Below are 13,307 nucleotides of genomic sequence, written 5' to 3' on the forward strand. Positions count from 1 at the left end.
AACTTTGTTTTCTTTTATAGGGTCTGTTAGAATTTGAAAAAAAAACAAACTTTGGAAGTTTTCACTGACAATTAGTCAAATTACATGCATGTTTAGTATACAAAGTTGTACCCATAGATTCATATTCCAGAGGTCTTTTAATACGATTTTGATTTTATAACTACAATATATTGAAAGAGAAATTAATGATCAAGTATGTTTTTAAAGACTTTTCAAATCCTAATGCACCCTATAAAATCAAGGAACAAGTTCATTTTACATCCTCAAACTCTTATTGGAGAAATTTAAATTACACCATGAGCTCACGACCCGTTCGTTTTCCATCATCAAACTTTTCAACCCGTTTACTTTACTCCCTCCAGCCCATACTATAGTAGGTGGTTTTTGGATGAGGTGGCTACCGAAATGGGATCCTCTGACGTCCACAGAGCAAAGTCAGAGAGCTACAGTGCCTCTAACTTTGCTCTATCTCAGTCGTGCGTTTGAGAAGAGACAGAGCATATTTGGAGCTACAGTAGACGAATGAACAATAAATTATACAGTTTTTTTGGTAAACAGTAACTATGCACAGTATTCATACGAAATGGTAACATCAAAGGCACTGTAGCAGTAGACTCATTTTACTATTTACCTTTGATGTTGAGACACAACATCAGACGATCCTGTTCCGTGGCCGCCACGCTCACGCTGGAACACTCGCACAACACAGACAAGTAGAGGGAGAAGGACGGCTCCATATAGCACACAGCTATGGCCGGAGGATGGTGGCGGACGGCTGCTGGGGAGCGTGCGTGCGGCAAAGCCCACGTGCATCATCCAGCCAGCAAACAAGAGAGGGAGATAACAACATATATATAGTGCATAGATTGCAATGATAGAGAGCTCCGGCGGAATTTTCTGGCCCGACATGAATTGTTATCCAGGCCTAACAATTGGATGCAGCCGGATTAGCAAAGTTTCATAGGAACCAAATCAGCATTAATCGGGAGCAAGAAGCTAAATTTTATCCATGAATTAATGCCTCCAATGAAGAGAAGTACATCGCATTGATATATGACAATGCATTCGGTGTCGAATGCAAACAGCATGAGCAGCGCGTGTAAGATGGCAGGTGCGGGATGAGCACCAGCAGGCGACGGTCAACTGCGGGCTGAATCCAACCTAACGACAAAGATAAAGAGAGGCTGAGGAGGAAGAACAGGAGTTTAGTATGAAATGAGAGGCCCAAAAGGTCCACAAGCTGCCAATTAGAACTCCACTTGGATGCCACGTCAACACAAATTTGAAAATGAACGAATTGTAGGTTCAGAATATAATTTAGATTTCTGCAAGAAGAGTTCAAGGGTGTCAAATGGCCCTGTTCTAAAACCAGGCTGAGGGACAATTTGATTTGGCTGCTATGTATACCCGCCTAATGGAATCATCTGTTAGAAAAAATTACAGGACCATGTCATCCTCATATGCAGCATGACAAAGTTGGAAAGCTAATCGTCTGTTCATGGTGAGCAATTTAGTAGTAACAAAATAACAAAGCAACAACTGAAATGAAAATACTGCTAGTCGTTTATCATGGTAAGTGACGCTCAATAGTAACATTCATTCATATTAACTAAAACTCGATTCATAGATAGGACCTAAAGATGGCCTCATCCTCAGGTGGGTGGGAAAGATGCAACTGCTTAGCCAAAAGTTACAGGTGCTTCGAAGATGGTGCTTTCAGTAGCTCAGCTTGCTCTTGTCTCAGTCGTTTCTCCCTGTTTCTCCCTCAAACGGTCATCGTAAAATGAAGCCCGTCAATATTCAACCAACACCAGTTATTGCACTCATAGACGACAGCTGATAAGCGGGCATAAAACGGAGCTAGCAAAACATTGTAGTTCATGCACACCCTTAATAAGTCGCGGAATTCAGGTTCAGTAGTAACACAACATACAATCTTAATGGTTCTCGAATTCAGATTCTGTAGTAACATAATGAGCACTACAGACGATCAAAAGAACAAATATCATTCAAAGTAGTACAGAATGAAATAAACTTGGAAAAGAAGCAAATACCAGAACCATCCACGGCTGGTTAACAATCAGAAAACCAAAGCAAAGCAATGTGTTCTGCAGTTGATAAAAAAAAGGTACTGGTGCAGTTTCCTGAAAACAGCTCTACCATTCTAATCCACTAGTCTTTGCTGGTTAGCTGCTCAACCCTATTGCTCTGTGAATTTAGAAAGATGTCATCTCAATCTACAACTATATCATAGTGCAAGTTTCACAAGTCGAACCAAAACAAAGAACGTAACTGTCGTCATGATTAACCTTCAAGGGAAGAATGGACCATACCCTGGCACGTGCCAATACATTTACTAGCTACTTGCATATTAAATCATATTACTTTGTGAATTTCGAGAGATTTTGTATCCCAATGCCACAACCAAATGGTATTGCAAATTTCACAAAGTCAAACCTTAATAGTGGAAAGTAGAAACACAAAGCAGTAATTGCCACAAGAATTCAGCCTTCGAGGGAAGTGTGGGCCAGAATCCCCTAGCAGACAGAAGGCCTAAGCCTTTCTTTCTCTTGCAATTTCATGTGCATACTACAATTAAACCTTGAGCAACACACATCTAGAACTCAGATATGAAGTTACTACATCAGTTTTATATCAACCCCTATTTAAAGGAATGTTCTAATGTTTTGACAGTTATAGAATTATCAAATAGAATCAGGACACACACAAAAAAAATAAAGCGCCTGTTGAATTTAAGCAAGAGAGAACAGTGGCATTGCAGGGGAGGCAGCCCTTGGAGCTCAACTGATGATGCAGCTGGGCTAGCCTAGATCTCACCAGAGCTAGCGGAAAAGACGGCAGATCTGCTCAGCGACAAACAAGTGCAATGTTGCATGGCATGCTAGATATTCGAATTGGTCCATACCAAAAGCCAAATTAAGGGTGCGTTTGGTAGGAATCCAGATTCTCCCAGAAACGTTTCGGTTTCGGATTCTCCCTGGAAACGTTTCTATGGTGAATCAGAAACACCTCTGGAAACAGTTTAGCTAGTTGTCTGGATTCAGTGTCCGGATGGAGAGGATGGTGGTGCAATTGACCATTTTGTCCTTCGTTGATTGCTATTTTTAGATTTTATTTGACTATTTTTAATACAAATAATATTTTTTTAGTTTTCATTTAATCTCTCCCCTCATCTCTCTCCCTTACGACTGAGCCGGGGGGGGGGGGGGCAGCTCGGGGTGTCGGCCTAGCGGTGCTGCAACTCGGCGGCTCAGCGTGTCGTCTGGGAGGGCGAGTGGTGCGGCGGCTAGGCGGTGGCATTTTGGTACATGCGCATGGGAGAAACGGGTGAAACGGCCCTCAAGCCGTTTCGCGATTCACCCCCAATTCACCGATACGTTTTGCCTTGAAATTTTTCAGGATGGTGTGTTTGGCTGCCAGATTCGGTGAAACCACCTAGAATTGGTTCCGATTCCGGCAGCCAAACAGGGCCGAAATGCGGTCAGTAGGCCATAGCCCAACAGAACTGAGACTGTACACATAAATTGGAATGTTTATCTATGAAAACAGAACACTAGTACACTTCATTTCATTTGGTGGTGCAAATATGTAGAAGATTTAATAATCTAGTAGCAGCGATAGAAATATAAATGACAGCTATAGCCTACCGAAGTAAAAGAGAGATGCTTACATGGTTAGGGCAGCAACCACAGGTATGTCAGATTCCAGCAAACGATATCGGCCCTTACATTTGTAAGTATGACTCTGTTCCTTCACTCGTGCTGCAACTGGCACATCCTTAGCCTTGGCACCCCGGGACTGGCAGGCCATCAAGATAGCCTCAATGTTCTCCATCTGAAAGGTGGTCAAGATAACCTGAACCTCCTTCAAGCAGTTGGCTCTGTGGCGGCTTTGACGGACGGATCCTAACCTGGTGGAACAGAAGCTGCCCTTTCCCAGGGGGCAGAAAAGCGGCCAAGGAATCTTGTCCTCTGATGCCGCCACCGAGAACTCTTGGATTGATAACGAGGGAGTGCTCGATGAGAGCTTGATGGACATGTGGAACACCGAGGCAGAGGCAGCGATGCCGTTCTTGGATATGGGGCAGGCGGCGAAGAGGCCGCCGCCGCCAAGGGGCACTGCCTGGCCAACAAAAGGCAGGTTCTTGTCGTGGACCTTCTCCCACGTTTTGTTCACCACATGAAAGGCGTAAGTGCCCACCATCAGTTCTTGCTGCGGGGAAAGCAAGATGTAGGAGCCCATGGCCGCATAGGATGTGACTGTAATTTCGGGTGGATTGCGAAATTCAAAAGGGTCCATCAAGGCAGGGAAGAAGGGTGGTGGCGGCAGGACAGTCTAGCAGGGCCAAACGCCGCGGTCCCAGGAGGGAACACCCGTGTTGAAGCTGAGGGATTCGAACCATGGCTCGCTGTCGATGGGGGGCACCACCCGGGGGCGGCGTGAGATGGCGTACACCTCGCCGCGGTGGGAGATGAGGACGGGCTTGTGCTTGGGGTACTTGAGCCGATGGCTCTTGAACGTCTCCAATGTGCTCGGGTCAAAGATGATGGTGCCCGCCATTAGACCACCACCGACGCCGACAATCCAGGAGCCGTGCCTCGAATGCGCAGCGACAAAGGACATGCCACGCTCCGCGCCAGGCAACTCAGCAACGATGCGGGCGCGCGGCCGCTCGCCGTCGCCTCCGGCAACGGCAGCGGCTTCGATCTTGAGAATGGAGTAGGCCGACTGCTCGTCTTCGCGCACCGCCACAAGGTAAACCGGCTTGGCGAACTCGGCTGACGATTCCATGGTGTCGTCCTCCGGCTTGGCGAACTCGGCTGGTGATTCCACCGAGCCGTGACCATCATGCTTCCTCTTGGGCGCCATTTTCGTTTCCCTCGACCTCGAGAAAAGGGGAATAATTTGGTTTAATTTGGTGCCCTCAACGCAAAAAGGAGACGGCGGCCGGCCGCAGTTCGCATCCCATCCCATCCAATGCCCTAGTCTCCGGTACGGATTGGGCCTATGGATTATATGGGCCTTGTCGTTGCGCGTGAGAGCCCAGCCCAGATGGGAAATTAAAAAGTGGTAAATGCAACCGGGGATTTAGAAAAATCAATTTTTTTAATATAATACTAACCTCTGTTACAAAATAATTGACAACTTTGATTTTTCATGTACAATCTTTGACTAATCATATTTGTTTAAATATTTAGCTAAGTAAAATGAAAAAAGTATCACTAGATTTGTTATTAAAGATACTTTAAGAATACCATATATTCTAGCTATTTGATTAAATATTTGTAGAAAAGATGGATGGTCAAATATTGAATAGTAAAGTCAAAGTTGTCAATTATTATGAAACGGAAGTTAGTAGTTATTATATTAATATTTTAAAATAATATATATGCTGGTTTATTTGTAACAATTTATATATCCTTAATTTTAATAGTGATAAATAAGGGAAATCATTTTAAAATCTAGTAAGGACGCTTAACCTCTTCCTAACGTCCAACTCGGAACATTCTTAATACTTAGGCCTCATTTGGTTGCAAGAAACGTTTCAGATTCTCTATTGATTCTCTAGAATCCCTGCCAAACGCATCAAAACGTGAAACGTTTCACCTTAAATCACCTGAAACGTTTCTCATTTTTAACACTACAAGGAGAATCACCTAAAATGGTGTTTCACCCGTTTCGAGAATCACTCAGGTCATTTTTCTTCAAAAATCCGAATCTAGAATCCCTGCCAAACGTTTTCAGAAAATTAAGAATGATTCACCAGAGAAACGTTTCCAAGAAGAATCTGAAACCGAAACGTTTCTGAAAGAATCTGGAGCCCTACCAAACAAACACTTAGATAGAGTTAACCTATCACACCTTATTCTTCAACCAAACATTACTAAAACATGTACGCTCTTGCTGACAGTATACATGTGGCGGTCAAATCGGACCAGACGCCAACGCCGACGCCAACGCCAACGCCGTCGCCACCCGCCAATTCCACTCTCCCTGCAATCCTCTTCGTCCCCAAATGCATCATGCGCTGGTGGCCTATTCCCCTGCTCCGCGCCCTTATGTTTGCAAGGTCTGCTCGTGCGGTCTTCCTATCTCACTATTTTTATTTGACTGATGAAACTGTTGCCTTGTAGATAGCGAACCTCCAATGAATGATTTTCATAAGTTTCGTTTCCAAAAAAAATTGCCCGTGCCATTGAGCGGACAGTATACGAATTCCAGTTATGAGCATTAAATTTGCAAGATTTTGTACAGAGCATATATATAGTTCTTTTGAAGCTAGAAAACTAGACGCATGCCTTGGGGACGCGAGGAGATTGTTCGCATCAGCTGTGCCGGTTGAATTCGAGATTGGGAAATCGTTAGCAACAGAGCAAGAACATGAGGGCTTTACAATTTGGATGAGATACTTGCATGACTGGAACTTGATGTTGGAAATATGCACACAAGAGCTAGGTGCTCAAGAAAGAACACACGTGAGGAAGTACTTTGAAACTCTATTCTGTTACATCTGCAAATGAGACGCGAGGAACGAACCACCCGCCGCTCAACCTCTCTACCCAACCCTTCCTCGCCAGCCACCACCGCCGCCGACGGTAGCCTCCCCTTCCTCTCTTTCCCTCTCCATTCTCCCTGCTCCCCTCCCCTTTCTCTCGCTCCTTTTCTTTTGCAGTTCCAAATCTTATGGAGGTTGTGCTTTGCCGTGCCTCGGCCAGCCTGTTCTAGCAGTTTGTGGTTGGACCCATGCGTGTGGCGTGTCCGTAGCGCGCCCGACCGGCGGATTCACGCGCCTAGCGGCCTAGGTGTGTTTCGGGGCAGTGGCCATTCTCGCATGCCGGTGGCGCCGCGTGGCATGGCGGTTCTGCGGCGTAGGGGTCGGTTTAGGGTGCCCGCGTGGAGGCCAGGCGGTGTGGCGCCACATGGTGGCTGGTGGCTTGCTCTTCAGCGTGCAGCTGGATGGGTGGCGTCCGGATCTGAGCCGCGGTGCACCTCGACCACTTCGGCGTGGGGCCGGTGCGCCGATGGGTGGCTTGTGCACGCGCTTGTGGCCGTCCTGGGTCTGGCTAGAGATGGGCACATAGATGCAGAACAGGCTCTCGTGGCTTGTGGCTGGCATCTTACTACGCTCTAGCTGACCGGATCCGGCCATCAGAGGCCCAGTTCTCGCTCTCCCCTTCGAGCTTGGCGGCCTTATGCCTAGATCTAGCGTTTGTGCTGCCGCCTTGCCGCTCATGCGCGCACTTCTCTCCTCGCTGGGCTGCGGTCGCTTTTCCTTGTCATCGTGCAGGGTGATAAGGTCCCGCCGACCGCCTCTGGCGTGCTCAAGTCACTGGCGCCGTGGAGTCCGTGCTCCTGTGCATGCTCGAGGTGCTCACCACGCTCCTTTGGAACCACACCGCACTGTTGTTGTCGGTCTGCGTTGTGTCCTGTCAGTCTACGTCGTGTGTTGTCAGACTGCGCTACTATCGTTTTGCTCTAGGTGCTCATGTTCTCCTCTGATCCCATGTCACACCGTTGCTATTAGGCTATGGGGCATTGTGGAAGCCTCGACATGGTGTGTTGTGTTGCCCTCCCCCTGATCGGGTTCCTCCCCTTGCCGGTTCTTCTTCCTCCCCATAGCCGCCCTACGGGGATCCTAATTGGTTGTGGGGTTTTCGGGGCTGCGCGCTGTCTGTGGCTGTGGCGGTTGCGACGAGGTATCAGTGCAAGTGTTTGGGGGCGGAGAGTCATGAGCGAAAGCTCAGGCCGGCATTCTACTGGTGCCAATATCGATGACGCACGTGGGTGCCATTTCCTCCCTGGAGACGATATTGTAGCATCTCTCCCGCCTTAGGGGCCTCCTTGAGGTGAAAACCTTGCTCTAGTTTTCGGTCAGGTGACGACGGCGTAGACGTCGCTTCCTTCCTGAAGGCTTCGTCTCCGAAAATCCTCTTGCATTGTTGGTGGCACATGGTTTCTTTTGTTGGTGGCACTTACGCATCCGTTCAACACGGCGATGTTTCCAGATCATGTGGTGTCCCTAATATCAGTTGTTGTCTGATGCGCACTCCTCCGAAGTGACACACCCACTAATTGTCTGGGGGTTTTGGTTCGGCGTGGGAGCAGGGCTCCGCCAACCAAGCTGCTACTGGCGTGGTAGCAGGGCTCCGTTGGCTTGTTGCTCAGGATGTTGGTTTGGTGCGCAAGTTGAGTTAGGTTGGACGCGGTTGTCTGTTGGTTGTGCCGTGTGTTGTGAGCGTCGTGGTATTTGTTCGGTGTCGTTTGTGGCCGGCTTCTTCTGTAGGTTTCATCCCTATGTCTTCGCTCCTCGATGGCTCTTCTTTCAGTTTGGTGCTTCTCGACAGAGATTTGGTTCAATGCGTGCTCCTCCGAAGCGATGTGCTGCCGACTTCTGTGACGGAGTGGTGTAGCGTGGGAGCAGGGCTCCACCAACCGAGTTGTGAGGGTGTTGTTTGGTTGGTTAGCACGCAAGTTGAGTTGAGTTGGTCTGATCTGTTATTGGGTTTGCGCTTCTGGTATGAGAGCCGTCTGTGAAGTTATGATCATATTGTCATCTCAAGGTTGTGAGGTTTTTAGACCCAATTTTTCTTATAAACTGGGTCAATTCTCTTCTTCTATGATAAAATTGGCAATGCTCTTGTCATCCTTTTGGGAAAAAAAAACTCTATTCTGTTGCAGTCTTACAAACACTGCACACTTTTGCTTCTATTTATTGTGATTACAAGATGATGTGAACGGAAGAGGAATACAAAACATAGCAACTCTTGGGAATCCAAGTGAACAATAAAATGAGGTAGCATTCTAAGAGGTTTTTGACCCTTGGTTGATCTAATTGAACTAGTGTTCAAATTACAGATAACACCCCCCCCCCCCCAATCTTGATCTGGTTCAATTAATGTTCTTGGCTCCCAGCAGCTGCCTCATTTCAGCAAACTTCAATCTTGACAATGCTTTAGTCAGTATATCTAATTTCTATTTTTGACTGTTGATATGTTTTACAATAATCTGTCCATTCTCAATGCACTCCCTCACGAAATGAAATCTCGTGTCAATGTGCTTATTTCTCTCGTGAAATATTGTGTTCTTCATGAGCGTGATTGCCGATTGGTTGTCGATATGCAATGTTACTGCTTATGGTGGTTCTCTATTTAAATCACTCAGTAATCCTCTCGGCCACAATGATTCACATGACACAAATGTTGCTGCCATGAACTTTGCTTCACAAGATGAGAGAGCAATTGTTCTTTGCTTCTGGAAGCACCATGCCACTGGATTTTCAAAATAATAGAACACCATACTGCTTGTACTCTTTCGGTCGTCAGTGCTCCCAGCCAGATCGCTATCACTATAGCTGATCATCATCTCATATTTTTTCCTGTTGTATGTCAGTCCATACTAAGTTGTCCCTCTCACATACCTCAAGACTTGTTTAACCCCCGTTTCGTTCTTGGAATTGGAATTAGGCCCAATTCAACTCTGGCATTTGGTTCTTATGTCCCTGCGGAAATGAATTGATGCTCCAACTGATGGAGGTTTGCGTAATCTTTCGAATGTAATATGATAAGTTGATTGGTGGAGTTTTAACGTAGATGATTCAAAGGTTCTAACCCGAATAGATCGAGAACCCTCGTAACCACTACACCACTACTCTGTGGTTGTCAACTGTACCAAGAAGCGATTGACCTCGCTAAGAAGATTTATTCCTACAAACGAATCGAGAACACAAGCAAGAACAGATAGATGTAATTTGAATATTACTAATTACCAATGAGAGCTCGAGTTTGGGATTCTATAAACCGATAAATGACGAAATTATTTAAAATAGAATAATATAAGTAAAACCTGAGCCTGAACTACGACAACTACTATATATATATAGAGAGACTTGAGAAGGTCGACCTAGGGATAAGTGACCCTAGAAAGAGACGTACATAATCTAGACTCTAACCCCGACACGCTTACAAGACTTGAAAAAGCCCATAATAGTGATGCAACACCTTATTTTATGTATTTAAGACGTGTAGAGATCGGGACGGACGCAGGGGAGCAGAACTCGTGAGATTTCTAAGAGCAGAACGGGCGCGAGCGAAACACAGGACGCTCAAGCTCTTTTTTAAGCAGTAGAGATTAGAAAAATATGTGAATTTAATATCAATTAATTAGAGAAGGAAAAAACATATTAGAGCCCTACTTACATACTACATGTGAATTTAATATTCATACTCCCTTCGATCAAAAATACATGATATTTTTATTTTTTTATAGTCTTCGATGTCCAACTTTGACCACTATTTTCTATTAGAATATATTACTCCTTCCGGTTTTAAATATTTGACCCTTTGATCAAGATCCCGTCAAACTTTTTAAATTTTGACGTCCATAGCTTTCAAAATATTTAGTTTAAAAACATTAAAAACAAAGAAAATCATATGCACGACTTCGAACAGCGCGGCGTAGTAGTGGAGCGCCTCCTCGAACCGCGCCATGATGTCCAGCCCATTGTGGCTGGCTTCCTGCTCCATGACGGCCACTACCTTCGGCGACAGCGCGCGCACCGCGGACAGGAAGCTCGTCAGTAGCGCGGGATGATCCACTGCGGGGACAGCGGCGCCTGTGCGAAGGGGGGCAACGGCGTCTTTGGGCTGGGGTGGAGGTTCATCTTGATCATCTCCATGACGTACTGGACGAAGCTTCTCGCTCCCGGGCACAAGGCCTCCAGCTGCTGGACTTGCGCCATGTTCGCCACCTGCTGGAGTTGCGCCACACCAGTGTTGCTTACCGTGTCATGACCGCGAGGAGGAGGTGCATCTGCAGCGCGCAGCTGAAGACACGCGCGTATCCCGATCTTATCCCGAGGGCGTCGAGAAGATTGCTGAAGTCCAAGGTCTCGAGCCGGCCTAAGAAACCGTGGAACGAGAACGCCATGTCTAGGGCCTCGGCTTTCTTGCGGAGCAACGCCGACATGTTGGCCAAGAAAGTCCCGTCGTCGTGGACGACGGTGATGCGGAGATCCGGGCTCCCTCCGGACAGCCGTGGAGGCTGCTGCCAGGGGTTCGCGCATGAGTTTGAGCCACTGCCAGGGTTGAGCCGCCGGACCTGACAAGTCGATTACGTGCACAAACTGTACATCAACGAAACCAACCGAATAGTTAGCATATTTGTACTCCAATTCAAAATTCATTGTTTGTTAAGGGTAGCAGAAAATTAGAAAATTTAGTAAATGATAAATTTAAAGTAAAGAAAAAAAACAAATGTTAGTACTGACAACTGTAGAATTCTGCCGTATAAATGGGGACATATCCAAGTAAATCACCATTTCAAGGGTCAATTGTGCAGTCCCTATTTGGGGGGAAATGCAAACGTACCTTTTGAATTACTCGATATATGAAATTATAAGTTCAATTTTATCATATGTGCCAAGATAATAAATCCAAAGGAAAGGGGGGGGGGGGATAAAGGATACATGCTACTATTTGTAAAAAAAATAATCTTTTTTGTTTATTATAACACATTTTGATTCATAAATTGAAATTCTAAATCATGCTACAGTGTTTATGGAACATTATAATCTATGTTTAGGAATTTATGTGTTTACCTGGTACCCAAACCAAAAAAACTTTTTTTACGTAATATGTTTACTATGTAAACTTTTATCAAAACAATTTTCCCACTATTAAATCCGCCTTTTATAGTTGCTGGGAGCACCGGATGGCACGGGGTTAGACAGTGCAGGATTACCTTTTTTCCGTACCCTTTCTGCTTGTTTTATCCGGGTCGCCACAAATTTTTTCCTTGCTCCCGTGGGCCTATCTATCTATCTATCTATATATCTAAATTCGAGTAGGGCTCACGCTGGCATGCCAGGGGCAAAAAATTGTAAACATAGCTTCAATAAGCGTGAAGTGACTAGTATTTGGGGAGAAATAAAATGATCAAAGTTGTTGAGTATTCAGGAAATGGGGCGAGTGCTATATTTTTCTAGTTAAGATTCAGCTGACAAAAAGGCTTATAAAAAAATAAGACCTTTTCATGCGCCATTGCGTCGAGGATAGCCCGGTTGATGGTTCAGTTCAAAGAAGCTGCAGCGGGCCGCCCTGATGGACCGCTGGTCGAAGTACGAGGAGGGGTCGATCAGAGCCCTGTTGTCTGTTGATGCCCGCGGTGAGGCGGAGGAGGCGGCGCACCAGGCCGTCGGCCATGATCACGGCGAGCCGCTGCAGCGGGCCGTCGGCGACGGAGGCGAGGCCCACGATGCGCGCGAAGCACCGGTTGTCGTCGTCGAAGCGCCCCGCCACAACGTCGGCCGCGCGGCTAGGGCCTCCTCCTGCTGCTCCTGCTCCCAAGGCCATGGCTCCTCCTGCTGCTCCTGCAGCCCAGGCCCGTGGATCAGCATGGTTTGCGAGGCCTCCTCCTGCTGCTCCTGCTCCCAAGGGTCAGCATGGTTTGCGAGGCCTTGGCAGCGAACATCCTCTTCTTCTCTACGACAATTCGAGCTAGGAAGGATTTGGAGTCGAGTGCTCTAACTTCGATCAGGCCCTTTCCGTTGTTGGCCTTGCTATATTTATACCGTCCAAGGCCTGCATGTCATCGACGCATGCATGCATGTGCGATGAGCATGTGAAGGAGTTTACGAGGACAAGATAATATTTTGGCGCCATATATTCTTGGACGCAGTGGCGGAGCCAGGACTGGCTGGAAGGGGGTTGATCTTCTTCTTTCTCCTCCAGTCCCCTTCCGTTCTTCCTCTCTCCCATTTTTTCTCATTTTTACTACTGTTTGCTACTGTTTCTCATGATGCAGCAGAACGTAGGGGAGGCTTGAGCCCCCTCAGCCTCCCGCTGGATCCACCACTGCTTGGACGCCTTGCACGCCTTGGAAGCGATGCTACAAGTATATGCATTTCGTTACCTTTGGATTCTTCTCTTTGGTTCCTTCGTATCCACTTAGGTAAATACAACAATGGACAAAATGACGTTGGATGAGTCTCCATAGACTGTGGAAGACGGCTGCTTGGAGCTTCCTGTAAACTTCGACCAAGAAAATATCCAAAGCAATCCTCCTAGCTCTGCTGCTATAGGCCGAGGAAAAGCTATCATGTAAGGATTTTAAGGTCATCTAACATGTTTTACTCGACTCTTGCATACACCTTTTAACTTCATTCATCCGTTGATTGCTTTTCTTAAAACACCATTAATAACCTGGCATTGCACATTTCCTACTTAGCACTGCAGTGCATGTATGGTAGGACTAGTACTACTACCAGTAGCACAGTACTAGCAGAAGTT

General features: G+C 46.5%; 1 protein-coding gene and 1 pseudogene across 1 annotated transcript; both read right to left on the reverse strand.

Moving 5' to 3' along the window:
* Positions 1 to 676: 676 nt before the first annotated feature.
* LOC133905580 (uncharacterized) lies at positions 677 to 4,963 on the reverse strand (annotated as a pseudogene).
* A 4,756-nt stretch (positions 4,964 to 9,719) lies between these two features.
* On the reverse strand, positions 9,720 to 12,371 carry LOC133905375 (scarecrow-like protein 3). The gene is made up of 4 exons (XM_062347136.1): positions 12,141 to 12,371; positions 10,802 to 11,118; positions 10,458 to 10,749; positions 9,720 to 9,725 (listed from the first exon to the last, which is right to left on the reverse strand). Exons 1-4 carry the CDS (start codon positions 12,369 to 12,371, stop codon positions 9,720 to 9,722), a joined length of 846 nt encoding a protein of 281 aa, XP_062203120.1.
* Between the last annotated feature and the right edge of the window lie 936 nt (positions 12,372 to 13,307).

This window comes from Phragmites australis, chromosome 22, assembly GCF_958298935.1.
Source record: "Phragmites australis chromosome 22, lpPhrAust1.1, whole genome shotgun sequence".
Classification (NCBI taxonomy): Eukaryota; Viridiplantae; Streptophyta; class Magnoliopsida; order Poales; family Poaceae; genus Phragmites; species Phragmites australis.